General features: G+C 40.5%; 1 protein-coding gene across 1 annotated transcript in view; it reads right to left on the minus strand.

The window, feature by feature from the left end:
- Positions 1–18,527, minus strand: part of LOC128374953 (ryanodine receptor 3-like) — a 98,764-nt gene that overhangs the window by 50,495 nt on the left and 29,742 nt on the right. The window contains exons 9-27 of the mRNA XM_053335173.1: positions 18,118–18,217; positions 17,387–17,480; positions 16,445–16,519; positions 15,666–15,822; positions 14,869–15,033; positions 14,296–14,417; positions 13,176–13,356; positions 12,043–12,178; positions 10,556–10,651; positions 10,118–10,236; positions 8,873–9,006; positions 6,926–7,167; positions 6,443–6,635; positions 4,470–4,686; positions 4,271–4,375; positions 3,993–3,995; positions 1,892–1,995; positions 1,057–1,140; positions 636–795 (exon numbers count right to left, since the gene is read on the minus strand). Of these exons, the coding sequence (XP_053191148.1) occupies positions 636–795; positions 1,057–1,140; positions 1,892–1,995; positions 3,993–3,995; positions 4,271–4,375; positions 4,470–4,686; positions 6,443–6,635; positions 6,926–7,167; positions 8,873–9,006; positions 10,118–10,236; positions 10,556–10,651; positions 12,043–12,178; positions 13,176–13,356; positions 14,296–14,417; positions 14,869–15,033; positions 15,666–15,822; positions 16,445–16,519; positions 17,387–17,480; positions 18,118–18,217 (2,487 nt within the window). The remainder of the gene's footprint in view (positions 1–635; positions 796–1,056; positions 1,141–1,891; positions 1,996–3,992; positions 3,996–4,270; positions 4,376–4,469; positions 4,687–6,442; positions 6,636–6,925; positions 7,168–8,872; positions 9,007–10,117; positions 10,237–10,555; positions 10,652–12,042; positions 12,179–13,175; positions 13,357–14,295; positions 14,418–14,868; positions 15,034–15,665; positions 15,823–16,444; positions 16,520–17,386; positions 17,481–18,117; positions 18,218–18,527) is intronic.

An 18,527-nucleotide genomic window follows, 5' to 3' on the forward strand; every position in this document is an offset into this window, starting at 1 on the left:
ACATGGCATATTTGATTGTTACTCTAAGCTTACAGGAGATTTCAGCACTCCAATCTACAGACACTTGCTGTCAAATGACAGGCATTCATACAGAAAGCCTCTTTTTTCCACATGATTGGCAAAATACTTCAAAATAGATCAACCTTGTGTTAGAAGAATGACATTTGTGCTGTAAATGATGTATTTCAAGCAAAAAGCAAACAGCTAAATTCATGGCAACAGTACCAAAATACAGTTAAAAGGTTCATCTAAAAACACTAGCCTATCTCTGCTGCAGTCTGTGTGTGTGTACAGTTTTAGTCCTTTCAACAGATAAGAAAGGACATGCTGTATCCACTGTCTTTGTGTACAATATGTTCTACAGTTTGTTGCCTTGTACTGCAGTATATCTTCCTGTGTGTTGAATAATGACATTGAGCTAAGAAAAGTCAGACTTTGTTTAGCCTGACAAGTGCATTGGTAAGATATAGATATAGAATTTATGAACTACAAAGGAGAAACTGAGCACAAAAGGAAGACAGTAGCAAAATTGAAAACTGAAGAAACACGTGCAGACAAAGAGAGTTGTTTCCTTAAATGTTTCTGAAAGTAAAGCTTAGACCTTCATGAGCATCTTGGCTGTGTTTTTACTGTACCTGCTGTATGCCGTAGGTCCACCCCTGTTTGATACGGTCCTTGGCCCACACATTGTGCGCATTCTCTGCAAGTTTGTCTACCAGCAGCTCCTGACCCGGGGTCAGTTTTATGTCAGAGAGGTCCAAAGGGGTCGGCTTATAACCATTGGACATCATGTAGCTGCAGAAAACAAATAATGGAAAAAATGTATGTTTCTCTGAATCATGAAGGTCTGAATATCTGAAGATTGTAGACTGGGTTAACACAGCATCTGATTTTTCAATTCTCTGCATTTAATGTACAGTAAAGGAGCCTGAAGTACTGTTTCAGTTGAAGATGATATTTTTCTCAACTACTGTATCTTTTTAATAGTCGGGGCAATCATAATCTGTATTTATAGACAGCTTTGATTTTGTACAGTAAATGTAAATGTGCTCTTACTTCTTTGGGAGTTTTATCTTTTTGAGGGAGTCCTCTGCATTTGGATTGACGTGAACAACACGGCAGCCCAATGCCAACAGGGTCCTGTGGGGGAAATACAACATACAGAGACGAAATGAATAAAGCTTTTCTGAACCTTAGGTTTAATCTTAATGTTACTTCTGCCTTGACAATAGGTTCAGATCCAGCAGGGTAATAGACGGGTAGGGGGCATGTCCTAATCTGTGAGATGGAAAAAGCCAAGGAATACACAGAGGAATGAACAGGGCGTGAAGTGCTCTTGACAAATTTTCTTCACACCTTCTGAGAGGACAAAGTGACAGGAAAAATGAGTTTGATGTCACTAAGACACCCATCAGTGTCACCCAGATGTGTCTGCCATTGCCACATATCAAAATTAATCACAGCAAACCATAGTGTTCTCCTTCATCATTTAAAGAGCATTTATGTAAAGCACTTGTAATAGGTCTCACTGGGACTGTTAGAGGCAGACATTGGTGTTGTGCAGAGCATTGACAAGTGGAAAAGGGAGTACTGACTGACAATCAGCACGACTTGTTTAGTTGTGCAACAGTAGAAATGGATATTTCTGACCACAAATATAAATGCATTTATTTATATCTTTATGGAATTCTCTCAATATACACAAAACAGGTTAGTGCTTCTATCACACCAAACTCCATTGATGTTATAATGTTTTGAAACAGCTTTTTAAAAAATGTATGTGCGTTAACTTTTTTGTTTATTGTCTCTTTCCCACCAGTACGCACTTCTTCTTCTCTTCAAAAACAAAAGTATGACCGTGGAGAAAACCAAACTGTAATTCTCAACATACTTTAGAGTTTCTGTTGACATCTGCAGATTGTAGTTCTTTTCAGTTTCTGGCAGCTTGGAGAAATCCACCAGGCATGGATGCTGCCGCTTATTATCATCCCTTATCTACGAGAAAAAGAAAAGTCACAGAAATAATATTTCAACATCCCTCTGTCGCCTGCAGTGTTGCTCCACAGTAACTCTATATGTATGTACATGTGGGAAGGTTTACTTAACATATGCATATGAAATACACAGCCTTGTCACTTAATGTCATTGTGAACTAAGAAGAGAATGGGAATGTGGTCTAAATACAGGGTGCTACTGGTTGCAGTGATAAGACAGTCTACTCTAGTGAACATGTTATGAAGGAGGAATAAGGGAGCATGTTTTCTTGGGGGAGATAGAAAGGTGTATGACTGGAATACCAAGTGAGAGGTGTAATGCCTCTCATGAGGCTGCACTTTATACCAAATAATCCCTTTGGCAATGCTGCTCAGAGGAGGCGGCATGGCAATGGTGGATATTTACCAAGAAAACATGCAGGGCTATGTACAGATATGCAGCTGTGTGTGTGCGGGTCCAGTGAACACCAGCCAGCTCTTTTGTGAATAGTACAAGAACTCAACAGGAAATCTCGTCTCTGGCTGTTCTTCCCCGTATAGAATTATATTTGTGGAACAAACAACACCTGAATGCAACCAGAGCTAAATAACAGATGTGTTGCTTATTCCCTCTGCTTTACCACATCTACTGTGAATGTTGCTGTAATTAAACACACCAAATGACAACTACAGACCGCAGAAGGAGCTGCAGTGGAACCACATCTACAATTACATTTAAAAATATGTGCACCTATCTGGTATTTCTCAACAAGTTTTACCACCACAGACACACTAATCGTCTCCCTGAGACAAAGAAGCAAGACTTCTTAATGATTAAAAGATAAATATTTCTGTTTTAACAAACAGGTGTCCTACCTATCTTCATCCTGTATTAAAGATTATGTCAAGGTGTTTCCTGCATAAAGGTACGTATTAGTAATAGAGGGAGGATGCTCATACATGTATGTTTGTATTATAGACATAAGAGCTGTGTTCCATACTGTTGTTTTGTTGTCATCTGTTCCTTTAAGGGCAAAACAGGTCACTTTTGTTATTCATTGCCTAATGTACAATAAACCAAGACAGTCAGCAGTGAGTCTTTTGCAGAAAAAAGGACCGATTATGAATCTTTTATAAATTGTAGTTATAATCACATATAACTTAAAATGTAATTGTGAAAATTAATCATTTTTTGTGTTTTTCCACAAAATAATGAAAAAATAGTTCTCTGTTTATTGATGCTAGTGATGTGTACAAACCTTCAAAGGACTAATTGGGCAATTTGAAAAATATGTTTATAGCCTTTTTTGCTGAGAATTAGATGAGAGGATCAATAACTCAGCCAGGAGAAGATTAGCTTAGTTTATCAAAAAGATGGAGAAAAACAGCTAGCCTTGCTCTCTCAAAACATTTAAATAACTCCTACCAATACCTCTAGAGCTCACTAATTAACCAGTTTTATCTGTTCTTTTAAAATTCATTCACAAATGGAAAGAGGAATCTTTCTGGAGTCTCAGCTGAATGCAGTGTTTAACTTTGTACAGAGCCATGCTAGCTGTTTCCCCCTGCTTCCTGTCTTCATGCTAAGCTAATTTTTCCTGGGCTACTGCTTCATAATTAACACACAGACATGAGAGTGACATCAATCTTCATTTCTAACTCCCTGCAAGAAAGCAAGAAAGACCTCTCAATCAATATTGGAGTGATAGCAGGTTTCAGAGGTTTAAATTTTCATGATAGCATGACACTTGGGTATTTAATTAAATACCCATTTCTTTTCTTTCAAACGATTAACTAAAAGCAGAAAATTTAACTACAGGGTTTCTTCTTGGTTTATTGCAGCGATGAAATACCCTGTTCTGCCCTTAGGTGAAACAATACTTTGTAATTTATGACTTACTGTATACTAAAACACAGACACAATGAATCTTCTACCTACAAACAAACTGGAATGGAGCTCCTAAATGAATGGTATGAAAAGCATCGATCATGGACAATGAGAGCGTTCTTTCCACTTACCCTCTTTTTTGGTGTGAACCGCAAATTATAAAAGAGAAAGCAAGATGATGTACAGGCTTTTTTGATGGTTCAACTCTAATACTATTACGTCTAATGCATTTAAAGCTGTTTTCTCACTCAACTCGAATATGTTTATAAAAAATGTGTACTTGTGATGTTTATTTCTCCAGAAACATGGCAAAATGTATGGATTATGCTTTTTAATCTTCTGATCCAGAGTGATGATCTTGTTGTAAGTGTATAATATATACGTAAAGGAACAATCTTCATTTTCTGACCTTGCCATACGACCAGCCCAGCTCAATCTTATTCATGCCCCACAGCTCATGGATGTTTTCAGCCAGCTTGTCCCGAACCTTTTCCAAATGAGGCGGCATAACAATCTAAGAAAACAGGCATAGTGGGTTTTTAATGAAACATTTCTGCATAGGCTCTGACACAAATTAATTTCTTGTAACGCTATTTCTTTGAGTTTACCTGGCTGGTTTCCACAGGTGTGGGAATGAAAGAGGCCTGTGACATGAACTGAGTGGTTCCCAGCAAATCTCGGACTCCTTCCACATCTCTCTTGTACTCTTTCACTGGCTCCACCTTCATCTTCTCTTTCGGCAGCAGAGCCTCGTAACATGGAGCATAACTTGAAGGAGGCAGAAATTTAAAGTCGCCATGTCGACCACCCAACAGGAATCGTACCCTAAGGAGATAAAATGTTGGTTATCTGTTGGCTTATTCGATTAACAGTAAATGGGGAAAATCTAATTATATGAATGCAGTATAAATTAACAAAAGTGATGATCACAGAGCTAAAACTGACAAAAGCAGTCAGTGAAAGAAAAAACAAACACACAGCCAAAAGTGCTGCTTTTCCTCCTCTTAATCCACTTCAATCATTTCCAGCCTGTGCTCTAACAGCGACAAGTTTAGTTCTGAGAGTGAAAAAAACATCTCAGGCCATCATTGTGAAGAGGCTCTCCTGAGGCTGCCTAAAATAGCTACTCAAGTAGTAGTTGTGACGCAACTGAGCCCATTCTGGATGCAGCCCTCAATTATTGAGTAGTGAAGATGTGTGTCTGTCATTTTCTGGAACGCTTATCTCCACAGAGATGTTCACCCTGTTCACTGGGTCATGTTCACCTAGCAAGCTCTAAGATGTCAGAACCAAAAATAGGTCAGAATGTGCCACTTGTCACATTAAATGCTGAGCATTAACTACATCATAAATTGTGCAGTAAGACATGGGTAAATTACAAACAGACTACTTTGTAACTTGGTAGTCAGATTTGGCTCAGTTTTTTTCCTTAAGCATCAATTTTAAAGTTTTTTTTTTTCATTGTGAAAAGAGAAATGAACTATCTGAAGATCACTAAAAGCTACGCTGTGTCAGAGCATAAGAAAACATACCTTTTATAGCAGTAATTCAACATTACATTGATTTTTCACTTAGGTTAGCTTTTTTTCTTGACTAGTTTTGTCTCTCTGCTAAGCTAAGCTAATGTGTCCTGGCCGCAGCTCTACATATAAATATGAGAGTGGTGTGAATCTCTCACCATGAAAGCAAATAAGTATATTTCCCAAAATGTCTTTTTTAATAAAAGAACAGTGAGGCTATTAAATGTGACAACAATTATAAAAGAAGAAATGTTAAATTGGTACCAAAAAGGTGAAAATAATTAACAACATTTATTTTTCTTTTAATCTATATTGCATGATCTCTTTCTCTAATAAAAGAGGAAGTAACAAAAGTCTAAAATGTCAAAAAGCAAAATCTGCTGAATCATATGCAACTCTCAATTCCCTTTCCACTACGTACACACAATCTAGTATGGCAACACTTTTTAGCAATTCATTTTTATTAGCAATTAGGACTAGATTTATTTTCTGGTGGCTTACATGACCAAATAAAATTAGCCTCCTGGTGTCTCAGGGCTTCAGAGAGTGAAAGCTGTAATGCAAAAGGCTGCCTCACTCTACGAAGTGAGAGCCAATCATGGAATCATGGGAAAACTACTGGAGCTTGAAATTCCATTTCAAAGTATTGTCAATCACACTATCTGTGGTTACCATGGCAACAGTGGGGAAAATGAAGCAAGCCTATTTTACCTGTGTCCAACCTCAAGACCAGAAGGATAAATGCATTTGGACCAGAATAACTGGGCAGATGCAGGCAGTGTCTGTGTGAGTGTAGGTTTGAAGTATATGTATGTATATATACACACACACACACACACACACACACACACACACACACACACACACACACACACACACACACACACACACACACACACACACACACACACACACACACACACACACACACACACACACACACACATATATTCCTTTTGGCTTGTCTGTGTCATCTGTCTGTGCTTGTGTGTCGCATATTCATCATCACAGCATTTTAGAGAGTCTGCCTCAACACACAGAAGAAATAAATAAATACTCACTTGACCCCTGCAGAGAAGCTGACGACAGGGAAGAAGAGCCCGTCTGTGTTGAAATTTTCAAACATGCCCTGAACGGGCTGTCCGTTAATTCTGAAAGAGATGCTGGGAGCTCCCAGGTCCAGACAACAGCTCACCACATCCTCTGAGGTCAGAATGTGCTGGTTAAGAGACGCAACCGCCCGTGGGATACGACCTGTTCAAGACACACATATGTAGACAGTTATGTGAAATATGACCCAGTGGGTGATGCTGGCATAGATCACGTCCCTTACACACATAAAGATATACACACAGGACACACATTTTTACTCACAAATATACCCAGTTACACACACTCTGGGCAAGGAAATCATCCCTGCAGGGTGCAGATGCTGTCTAGACGCAACCTGGCTGTAGCCCAGGGTTACTGCTCATGTTTATTACATCACCTTATTATGATCTGAGTTACATGCACACACAAACACTTTACCTCCAAACACTGACCTGACCAGAGGTGAAGTCCATCAAAACCATAGGAATAGAGATCATCTCCAACGCCATTACCCCCCCAGCCCTCTCCACCCCCAGGGTACGGAGCATAGCCTTTAGTGTTGGCCCAGCCCACTCTCAGGTGGGAGGGCTCACTGGTCACAAAGTGGTCCACCTGGTCAATCATCAGCTCATAGTACCACTTCTTATACTGAGCTGAGCCCTCGCTCACCCCGAGGAAGATGTTTGGTCTCATACTGGCAATGAAGTAAAACATGAAATCATTAAGTGTCCCACAGTGAAAGTAGAATATTCTCAGACATTCTTACATTTAGTTGTAATATGTTGAGTTTTTTTTCTTTCTTAAAACTAATTAAAAAGTCTGCCCTTAGGACAAGATAATTCAATTTGCTTCCAATTCATTCGGTTCCTAAAAATGTGTTGATATCTTGAAACGAGGCACAGAAAAGTAGATGACTTCACTATGGTCAGATTGGTGAGATTAAATCTGAGTTAAAATTATATTGCCCTAACTGGCATGTTTCTTTTCACTGCATAAAGACTAAAGTTTGAAGACCTTAAAAGATAAGAGATTTCACATGGGCTAAACCCACTGTCATGTCAATGTACAATGTGTTGTTATTATAGTCACTTTGTGGTTGATTGTACATTATCCATGTTTAAATTTGTGAGCCATGTTGTTAAGAGAACACAGTCCACACTCAACATGTAGTGTTAGTAGTAGATGTGTTGCATGTATACTATTACATGGGCCAAACATTGCAATGCTGAATTTACACTAACCCACAATGGAATCAGCTCTGCAGCTGGTTACACCAGCTGTTCATTATTTCAGTTTAGCCTCGTTGTAACTTGAGTGTTTACACATCAATTAAAATGGGTTGCACCACACGTAGCTAGGTTACTAGCTACGTTACTGCAAAGAACTTTCATTTTGTGTTGATTTTATTGGCCCCTTCAGACACAATTAAAACCAGCAGGTCATACAAAGCAAAAGAATTAAAACAAGCAAATCCTAAAACTATTAAGACTGAGTACAGCGCAAAAGGGCATAATAAATCATAATCATAAATCATTAGTCTGGGCAGTCAATAAAATCAAATAAAATCTATTATCATACTACTCTAAAACACACATTTTTCATCAAGCACATACCACTTGACCTCTTAAAATTGTTATTTTTGGCAGTTAAGCAGGCAGTTACAGGTCTATTTTTCTGTAGTCTAAGGGAGAAGAAAATGCAAATATGTTATTTAGCACACGCATTGTGATTTACCAAACCTGAAGGTATTATTTCTGACCCTAACTGTGTCTATAAATAATACATTTGAAGGGCAGGTATTAACCGGCTGCGCACAGATGACTTTTGTAACTGTGGAGAGGAGGAGAAGGATATACGAATACGCACAGGATGGAGTTTTTCCACCTGTGTTATAATTTTGGAGTGGAATATTTTTGGTTTTACTAACAGCATTGACTTTGTCACAAATAATCTCCCATATGTCGGTTATTCTGGTAATATTTGTTTTTGTTATAACTCAATATATTAGTTAACCTCTTCCACTAGAACCTGATCATATTTCATTTTGCGCTTTCTGGTCATCCAAACTCTCCATTAAGACACTGAAAACACTCATTTACATACTGCTGTCTCCACCCTGTTGCACCTGTTTTCATTTACGCAGTTATTCTTACTAGATCACCCGCAAAATATAGCTGTTGAAACTTGGAAGCACAAAAAGTCTGAAATAAATTTACAAGAAGTTGGTGCAACAGTCATGTAGATCAATCAGAGTGGAACTTTAATTACTTGCTTACTTCCTTATTTCAATCGTTTCATTTGGCAATGTAATTTTGAAATGAAAAGAAATAACTAAAATCTAAAATTGTATCAGAGAAGCAAGATGTTAAAAGGAAATGGTGCATGGATGGTTTTCTAACCTTTGGACATCATTGACCAGCTGGGTTTGCAGCAGCAGATCTCTCTTGGGCAGCAAATGATCACAGATAAGGTTCTGATTGGTTCGCACAGCTACGCCGTTACACACACATAGCGAGCAGAGCACATCCAGAATCTAAAGAGAGAAGTGGAGGTAGGGGGGAGGAACATAAGCAACAATATTGAGAGGAAGAGTATAACAGCTCCCTGACAAATGATATTAATCTCTCTTTCTAGAAATGACCCTAAACACTGACCATTTTACTGCTCTAGGTACAGCTTATTTTCAAGCAATCACTGCATAATTACCCAGAGATGTTTATCGGGGGCAAAAACATGTCCAATAATATTCCTTTGATGTTACCTTAACAAAGCCATAGAATTAAATGGGCCGGAGAGCTCAGCCATGGGTGACAGACCAGAGCCCCCTACTCTTTATCATTGGCCCTTTTCTCCTGCTTCCATAGCTAAATGATACATTCACGCTGATTTATGACCCAGGCCAGCTGGCTGCCTTCTCCTGGTCTCAATTCACTTTTAAAGAGATTGATTCATGACGGGGACACACTGCACCCAAACCCCCAGGAACCCTCTGTCAATGATGAAACTTTGTATGCTGGAAGAAGGTGTATAATGAATTAGTAGCTAAAGAGAAAGAGAAGAAGAGGTGAAAAAGAGCCCCAAAGGGAACTGTTACGGAAATGGATTTGCATCCGGTAAACCATTTTGGTGAGCTTAATGAGGAAAGAACTGAAGATGACAGGATGCAAGGTAAACCAGCAGTGTGCAGTTTCAGTGGTTATGTGCTTTCTTGCTTGACAAAAAAACAACATAGAAGTGATTGGTGATGTATCAGTGTGCATCTTAAGGAAATAATTCAACAAAATGTTCTTATTCACTGTCTTGACGAGTTTATTGAGAAGATTGATACCACCCACATGTGTTTAGGCAGCCGGAGCCATCAGAAATTAGCTTAGCGTAGTACAAACCTGGGAAAATGCTTCATATCTACCATACAGACATGATCTATCTTCTCATTTATTGTCTGGTACTCATTTGAAATGTGCATCACATTCTCTTTGCTGCGAAAAAGAGATACAAACAATGTGTGTGCAGCCTGAAGGTGAAAGTACTGAATGTGGTTTCTCAGCAAGACAACAAACTTATGTTAATGATTATTCACAATTTGGGTTCATTGTACAACATTCTCCTTGTAGCCCAAAGGTCTGACTGATAGTGCTTCCCACCTTGTGATTTCGCCCGTGCTTGTAGAGTAGTGATATGATGGACTTGATGTGTCCTCTCTGGATGATGTTGAGGGCCTCGGGGCTCTCAATTAGAATGCAGTGTAGAACCTCCAGGATGCCTGCATAGCCACAAATTCATCAATTAGTTAACACCCGCAGAGGAGAAAGACACACCAGAGGACAATCCTCAAAGAAACATGTAGTCCACTTAGATACTGTAGCTTCTGGTGCATGTTTTATACTTAAAATGTAAAAGTATCTGTATTATTTTTTAGGTACTGTAAGCAGCCTCATCTTTTTACATCCTCATATTGACTCATATTCCTGTTGAGGAGTGCTGGATAGTTTCGTGATGTCTCTGGCAGAGGAAAATGCAAGGTATCCCACAATGCTGTTTCACAGGAAGCTCAGGATGTGTGAGAATAATAATGATCGTACCTGAAGAAGACTCCAGTCTCTCCAGCTTGCTAACCAGCCAGTCCAAGTTGTTGGAGAACTGGGTGCAGTTGTTCCTGTTTCCTCTAATTAAGGCCGCTGTAGGACACAAGGTAAGTATGCATGAGTCAAAATCTTAATGGAAAGAAGATTTTTTTTGTGTGTGGTTTTGCAAAGTAGTCTGATGGATCCTTTCAGTGCCAAATCTCACTCCTTACACAACAGCAAAACAATGTCACCAAAAGGTGGACACCTTAAATGCAAGCCCAAAGCCAAAGAAGGGAGAGGTGCTGCTTTGACACTCTTATACATATTAATTTGGAAGATGCCTAAGATGGGGGGAGGGAACAACACAGGGAGAGAAAAGACATAAACACAAGCAAGCACAGACACACACCCACATATGCCCTAGCAAAGAAAGACAGGGTCACCCAATGCAGACAGACAAGGAAGAAAGGAGGGGGGCATCCCAAATCCACTTATCGCTGCACCGGAGCAGGTGTGTAGAGGAGGGAATAGGGGAAAGGAAGAGACGTGGCTGGAACACTAATAAGAGCAAGGAGGTGAAATCAGTGTAAATAAGAGTGTGAAGGACACACTTAGAGGGCAGAGGGGCTTCAACATGGCAGGATGAAAGATAAACTTAAATTCTCTCCTTAAGACAAATATTTTATATTAAAAAAAAATCATGCCTGCTTACAATTTTCTGCTCAGAAATGCATTTTTATGTCTCAATTGGAGAAAAAAAAAAAGTTCCAGCCAAACATTGTATTCATCAGATAGAGGACAGCAGACATAGAGGGAGAGCAAAAATATATATATATCTTTCCCTGCCAGGTCACTTTAGTTAGAAACATATATGTGACAGAGCATATGGTAGCAGTGCATGAGGTTAAAGGGATTTTTTTGGAAAGTCAGGGATGGTGACATTGGGCTGTGGGAACATTAAGATCACCATAAAAACAACAGCATAAAGAGTGTTGAGAATTGACATTTAGGCTTCAGCAGTTAAAATCATCTGGCACATAGAGGACACCCAAAATAGTGTGTGTGTGTGGTGATTGATCTTACTGGGGTGATGCCCTAGAAGCACATGACGTAAACGGGAAAGCCTCTTTGTATGCAGTGCAACACATGCCACACACATCTTTTCTCCAACAATGTGGGTATATGTGATTATTAGAGATGGGGTATTTATAGTGTGTGAGCATGTTTATTGCTTGTGTGTGTGTGTGTGTGTGTATGTGTGTGTGTGTGTGAATGTTGGGCCTTGCAGTTTCTGGCAACCCCAGAATTCAATCCTCCAACCTGAAGAGTCAGTACATGGCTGGTTAAATACAAGGTCAACACAGCTCCTCATCACAACTGAACCACTATACTTAGAGATGGAGGTGCTTTATCCTCAAACAAAGATTTTCATCTCTGAGATTTAACGTGGGTTTGTCTATATGTGTGTGTGTGTGTGTGTGTGTGGTAGCCAAGCCTCTTACCCAGCAACTCATACAGCAGATTGAGAATGTCTTTCCAAGCTGCTCCTGCCTCTGGCCCAGCACACTCCCCAAAATGGGCCACACTGTTGTACACGTTCAGACGGTCAATGCAGTTAGACACCAGAATCAGCATGCCCTGAGAAATGACACAAATTATTAAAATCACAATAACCAAATGAAAAAAAAAAAAATGAACACATAATACAGAGGTCTTAATAACAAGCTCTCATTAGTATGAGTGCTTAAATTGGTGAAATCCTTGTCTGCAGCATTTAATTAGTTGACCATCATGAACACAACCGTGATGGCTCTCTCCTGTCTCATTTGGTGGTCATGTCATGGTGATTTATTCTAAAGAGAAATCTCTATGGTGATCAGATATGCTAAATGGGGGGCGTAAAAGACAAAATGAAAATTGCAGATGATTTATAATGCCAAGAAAAAATCATGACTCAGCTGTCTGCAGTGACAAATTGACCATCTAAATGTAATATATTAGGAGTGCAACAGAGGTGTGCTATTTTAGTGTATTATTATAGAAAGACGGGTAAATAAGGTGAAAGATGAATTGATAAAATCTGCATAATAAGCAGCAGATATTACAAGTTCTAATTTGTATGATAACTGCACATATATTCCATTAAGTATTTATTAATGTTGGCTTGAGGATATGGTGGCACATTCATTTTGTTGTTGTAGCCTGTTAGAGCTACGGGGAGTTTCGATGGTTGACATCATAGCCCCCCTCAGTAAGGCAGCTGACATTTCGTAATTGATGAAAGCAATTTAAGTCCTAGAGGCTTAGCAAGAAAGCTTCAGTGCATTCGTGCCAGCCTCTGGAAAACTTATAACACCAGAACTGCTGACACTTTCAAATGCAGTGCCTCCAAATACAAGATGGCATTGAAACACACCACAAAGAATCAATCGCTTTAGCCTTTCACAAACTTTGTCTTTTGCAAGTTTGCCACTGCTTTCAGCTTACTCTTATGTGCAGTCACTTACTGGAACTGCCTCAATCACAAGTCAAACTCTTTACTCTTAATATTTTGCTGCACAATAGAATAGCTCTTGGTATTATTCGCTGATATTTTATGGTCTGTGAGTTTGCCTTCCTTGACAGTGAAACTCACTTCCTGTTTGAATAGATTCTGCCTATTCTTGAGTGACCGTAGCTTGATCTGCCTCTCTTCGTGCTCCAGCTCAGCGTCAGGGACCTGGAAATAGGTGATGAGGTCATTGAGGGTTTGGAGCACCTCCTCGACGGGCAGGGAGACCAGTGCCCTATTCTTAACACCCAAACAATCCAGGTCTCTGGGAGAGAGTGACAGAGAGAGCACAGAAACATCAGTATCCAGACAAACTGGGAGAAAGGAGCGATAGATGATGTCCCCACTAATTTCCTTGATCTTGTATAGTTTTTTAAATACCACCATTCATCACACATTACCACTGTGACACAACACAGTGAACCTTTGATACAGACACTCTGACTGGGAGGCTGAAAAGACTTGAGAGGCTGCAATGACTAACACAATGTTTAGCCCACAGGTTCATCCATGCTGAAATGCTGATTTCCGTTGGCCTTCTAAAAATAGCTCCTGTCGAACGCGTGGGAGGGGTGTGGGGAGATGTATGTGTCACAGCCGCAGGGGAAGCTGACAGACTCTCACATGTTTCTGCCATGAGTGCCCCCAGACCAACCCAGGGGACAGTGGGCCGTTTGATAACAAATAAGGGTTGTGGAAGCATCCACTTACGTGCACCAGGGCTTCTTTTCTCGTAGCCGGCTGTGCGTAGCCGTGCCGCTACTGCACTGTTTGCCATTTGGAAACGCATGACTGGACCACTGAGTGAGCTGTCTGGAGCTTTGGTACCCCACTCAGTCAAAACTCACAGCGCAACACTCCACCGGGTACTTTCGCAATCTGGAGGGACGTTACATCACGGCTAAGTGGATTGCGTGAGGATCTCAGGGGATTTGAGATGTCTGTTTTTTAGGTTATATATGTAATATAGTGATGTGTTGCAGTTGGGGACTCTTTGCTTTATCATCTGTAGACATTATGCTCAGCCATCCTCAGTGTGATGCTTACGTAACTTGTATCAATTACAGAACATTTTGTCTATTACCCTCATAAAGTGGCTTAAGACAAATGCAGGCTGTAATGTGGTTTAATTGGGCAATTTGTGCGATCACGTCACTGTGTGCACCAGTGAGGAAAAGCGACGTTTTCGCAGTGTTTGGCGTACCTGATGAATCGTTTAAAGAGTAGCGTGGTGTTGCGGATGATGCGTGCCGCTCGGGACTCCTCGTGTTGACAGCGCTGCAGGGTCAACCCGTCATCCATGTGACCTTCAGAATGTAGGCATGCCTTGAGATGTGTGAGGAGAAGAGACAAGAGTGTGAGACAAAGCCATGAGACAATATAGAAGAAGGACCAAAAAAAGGGGATAGGAAGCTGTTCAATGGAGAGAATGTCTCCAGCCGTCCTCAGGCAGCACTGAGCCACAATGTCTGGAACACAGGTGCTGACTCTACAGGCTACCTGGCTGTGTTTACACGGAGGACACATTGTCACACACATTATCACACACACACCCCTATCACTTCTGTCACAGTAGCCAAGAGACAAGGTTTAAATTAGGTTGAGGCAGAGACACAAACTAATGAACAATCATCTTAAATTAATCATTTCATTACCCTGTAAATAATTATCTTCTCCGAGGAATCTAATTCATTTATTAATTTTGTTTGTTTTTGTATATGCCTTGCATTCTAAGTTGAAGATGAAATGGTGCACACTTGTGTTTGTCTTCACTCACTCGTCTCTTGAGGGGACCCAGACGGGCAGATTTGACATCAGGTGCCTGGTAGGAGAGCCAGAGTCCCGTGGCCACGTGCATGACGAAACAGAGTGAGTCCCCATATTTAATTTCTGCCACCCCCATGCCCTCGATGTCCCGCTTGGGGCTCTGCTCCAGCTTCTCCTACGCAGGGGAGGAGAAAATAAAAACGTCAAGGCTGTGAAACGGATGAGTACGCTAGCATAAAATCCCAAACACATGCACATACGGACATACTGGATGCAGATTTATTCTTAATCAAACCACCGACCACATGTCAACTGTCATCTGCTGCTGAATGCTCTATCCAATGACAGAATGGGAGAATTATAATTGTTTTGCAATTAGGATCAGATCTAACTGCAACCCATGAAGAGGCCATGATAATTGACTTGACTTATATTCTATAATACATGCTTTAAATCCACATTGGAAGGGTCACTAATTGCCTTACAATCATGGGCCATATCTAAAACTCCATTACACAGAATGGAGCTAAAATGTCAGTTCAGTCACAGTCGGAAAGTTCAGCTAAATTAACCTCTATGGCGTAGCTTTTGATGGTGCAATAATTCTTGTAATTTTCATTGTCCTTGAACAAATGGTGATTTTCCACTCCAAGGATAGTGGGTGGTTCATTTGTAAAGGTTTAGAGGTGATCCTTTGTAACTCCCTCTCTGTGGCGTTTACTGAGGAAGTGTGTGGTTAATCCCATGTGACACAGGTCACCTTGAGGGACAGCAAGTAGTCCAGGATTCATGAGTGCATGTCCTTGCCTTAGAAGCTCTGAAGCAGAAGGCGGTGGCGATGGTGTCGGACCTCTCCTGGTCCTGCAGCACCAACCCCTTGTCCTCAGTCAGGGCAAGGTAGTGACCAGTGGTCAGGTGCCGCAGTCTGAAGGGCTGACCCCAGCGGATGTGGCTCCCACTCCAACTGTCAAGGTCACCATGGATATACGGACACACCCACACATTAAAATGCAAACATAAAAAATGATCAAAAGTTGACTTTTGTAAGCCCTGGATGCCTAATATACACTAATTAGTTGATCTAAACATTGCTGCCAGCTGTTAATTATCTTGCATGCCATGAAGCAGTGTAGGATAATTAGTAAATAGCTGAAAACATTTAACTAATTATGCACTTTTCTATTCAGGAAACAAAACAGGGTCATAATATGGTCATTGGTGGCAAATATCACATTTGACACAAGAAGTGAAAACAGGAGAGATGAATCCATGGGAGGTTGTAAAATAGCCAGGTCAAAGAAAATGTGGCACAAGGAAAGAGAAGGAGGGAGGGTGGAGATAGAATGACAGAATGAAGAGACAGAGAAGGCATAGTGCAGCTTTAAATCATAAGTAGGGACAGGAAGGAAAGGACAAATGGGTCCTGAGTAAAACAAAATAGAAGAAACAGCAGGCAGAGAGAAGAAATGCAGACAAGATGGGGAAAAAAAGAAAATGATGGAGGAATACAATGGCAAAAATGAGAATAGAATCTAGCAGGCAGTGAAAAACAGAAAGGAAAACAGATCATGTAAGACATAGCCCACCTGATTCGGAGTGGCTCCAACCTCCACAAGGACCTGGCCTTGGCACCAGCTTTACCCGTCTCATAGTTGACTATCCTGGGGATGCCAGAGAAACATGAGTGGGTGGTCTGCCTGTGGATGCTTCAAATGTCTAGCCACTGATACTGTCAAGGTCATTCTTTCTGACTTAGAAGAATACCACCTCTTTACTCTCATTTGTCACACTGATATTCACTGGGTGGATGTTCATCTCACACGCATAAACACATAAATACTGAAGCATGGGCTGTATTTACTCTGCCGACAGCAGCATCACATCCTTCAAACAGAGACATGTGTGCCCTGATAACCCACGGCTACACTGTCTATCAGTGATATGGGTGACTGGGTCCAAAGATAAAAGAAATCGCTCATCAACCCCCCCGGTGACAGCTTGGAGTGTGTTTGATCTGCCCCAGAAAAACAGGAGACCTCTAAAAAGCATGCTCCTTTTGTTGAATTTCAAGGACAACACTAGAGGAAAGCTGGAAATTACTTTATAATCCAGCCCCCATATTTGCCATGCTGGGGTCTAAAAATAGATACATTACTTACATTAGTACTGTATATGTGTATGTGTGCCTGGGAGGAAGACACATCTCCTGGCACCTGGCTGAATGTTCATAGGCCTTGCTGCTGTTTTGACCCACTTCAAGTCCAGTGTGCCATTTTTCTGTGGCCTACCTCATCTGTGTTGGCACCATGCAGCTATACTGTAGATAAAAATAGCACGGCAGCCATTTTTCCTCCCATGATAGCCAGGTGTCGCCGGTCAGAGGCATTTTGATGACCGTGGGAGTTGAGGAATCATTGGTCAATCACAGATCAGTTAGCCTCTCACATGCTATGTAGCTGGTTTGCCGTCACTAGTGTGACCCTAATGCTGCAATACATTCTAGGTTAATATAATCTACATGGACGCACCTCTGCTGCTCCTCACTTTGGTCTGATCCTGGGAGGGTCACTACTTCATCATGTCCGTGGAACAGCCTCATCACATGGCCACCTAACAGGTAGCCTATTGGAGGAGGAACAGAACATTAAGATATTTTGACTCTGGCCATTTCATTTTTGTTGCTGCGTTTGCCTCCATTATGAGAACTTATCATATCAGAGAAGCCATCTGGAAAGATAGACTATCTAGATCACAGAAATGGGTTATAAACTCAGAGATCATTTCCATTTGTAGTATATTCTCAAGTATTTATAGTCACTAACAAGCATTAATGCTGGGCATGTTCACAGCTGAATAAATTACACTTTTAGATTAAAAAAACATCCATGTTTCTATGTTTCAGTTAAATGAGATGCTTTTTATATCATACAAATGAAACACCAGTTTATTGCCTTCTGAAATACAGAGAAGTGCTGTGAATATTTGGGGGCCTTCCTAATTAGTGAAAAACTTGAACCCAGCTTGAGATATATTTACTCATTCGCATTCATCTGACAGCCTACACCCTCTTCCTTTTTTCAAGTGTGTATGTTTTCTCTCTTACTTATGTTTGATTTATATATATATATATATATATATATATATATATATATATATATATATTTCGCTTGCTTTAGACATTTTGCAAACTTGTGGAGAAGATAGTGGTAAAAATTGAAAATAAAATAGTAGAGGCAGGGGTTTTGTGTAAAGTCTCTACCTTCCTCTATGTTGCTACCAGAGCAGATGGGATGGACATTCCATAGTGTCTGCATAAAGGAGGCGTCCACCTGGATGTTGCCATTGGAGATGGATAAATGCTGTGGGACACAAGGAAACATTACATGTAGTTTTTACTTACATTATGTCTACTGAGCTTTTTAAAGATTGTCAGTAACCAAAGGTGGAAAAAATACATCAGCATTAACCTGCAGTCAGACAGAAACAGAGGAACCTCTAAGCAAACACATGTACTGGACATTGGGGTTTTTTGGGGTTTTTTGGGGTTTTTTTAAGTGAAAACTCAGAATTCAGCAGCACTCAGCTTAAGTTTAAAACTCTCTGTAAGCACTGATGTGGAAAGAAACTTTAGTATATCGCTTGAAGCATTGAGGGCACCATAAAACTGAC

This window comes from Scomber japonicus, chromosome 16 (genome assembly GCF_027409825.1).
Source record: "Scomber japonicus isolate fScoJap1 chromosome 16, fScoJap1.pri, whole genome shotgun sequence".
In the NCBI taxonomy this organism is placed as follows: Eukaryota; Metazoa; Chordata; class Actinopteri; order Scombriformes; family Scombridae; genus Scomber; species Scomber japonicus.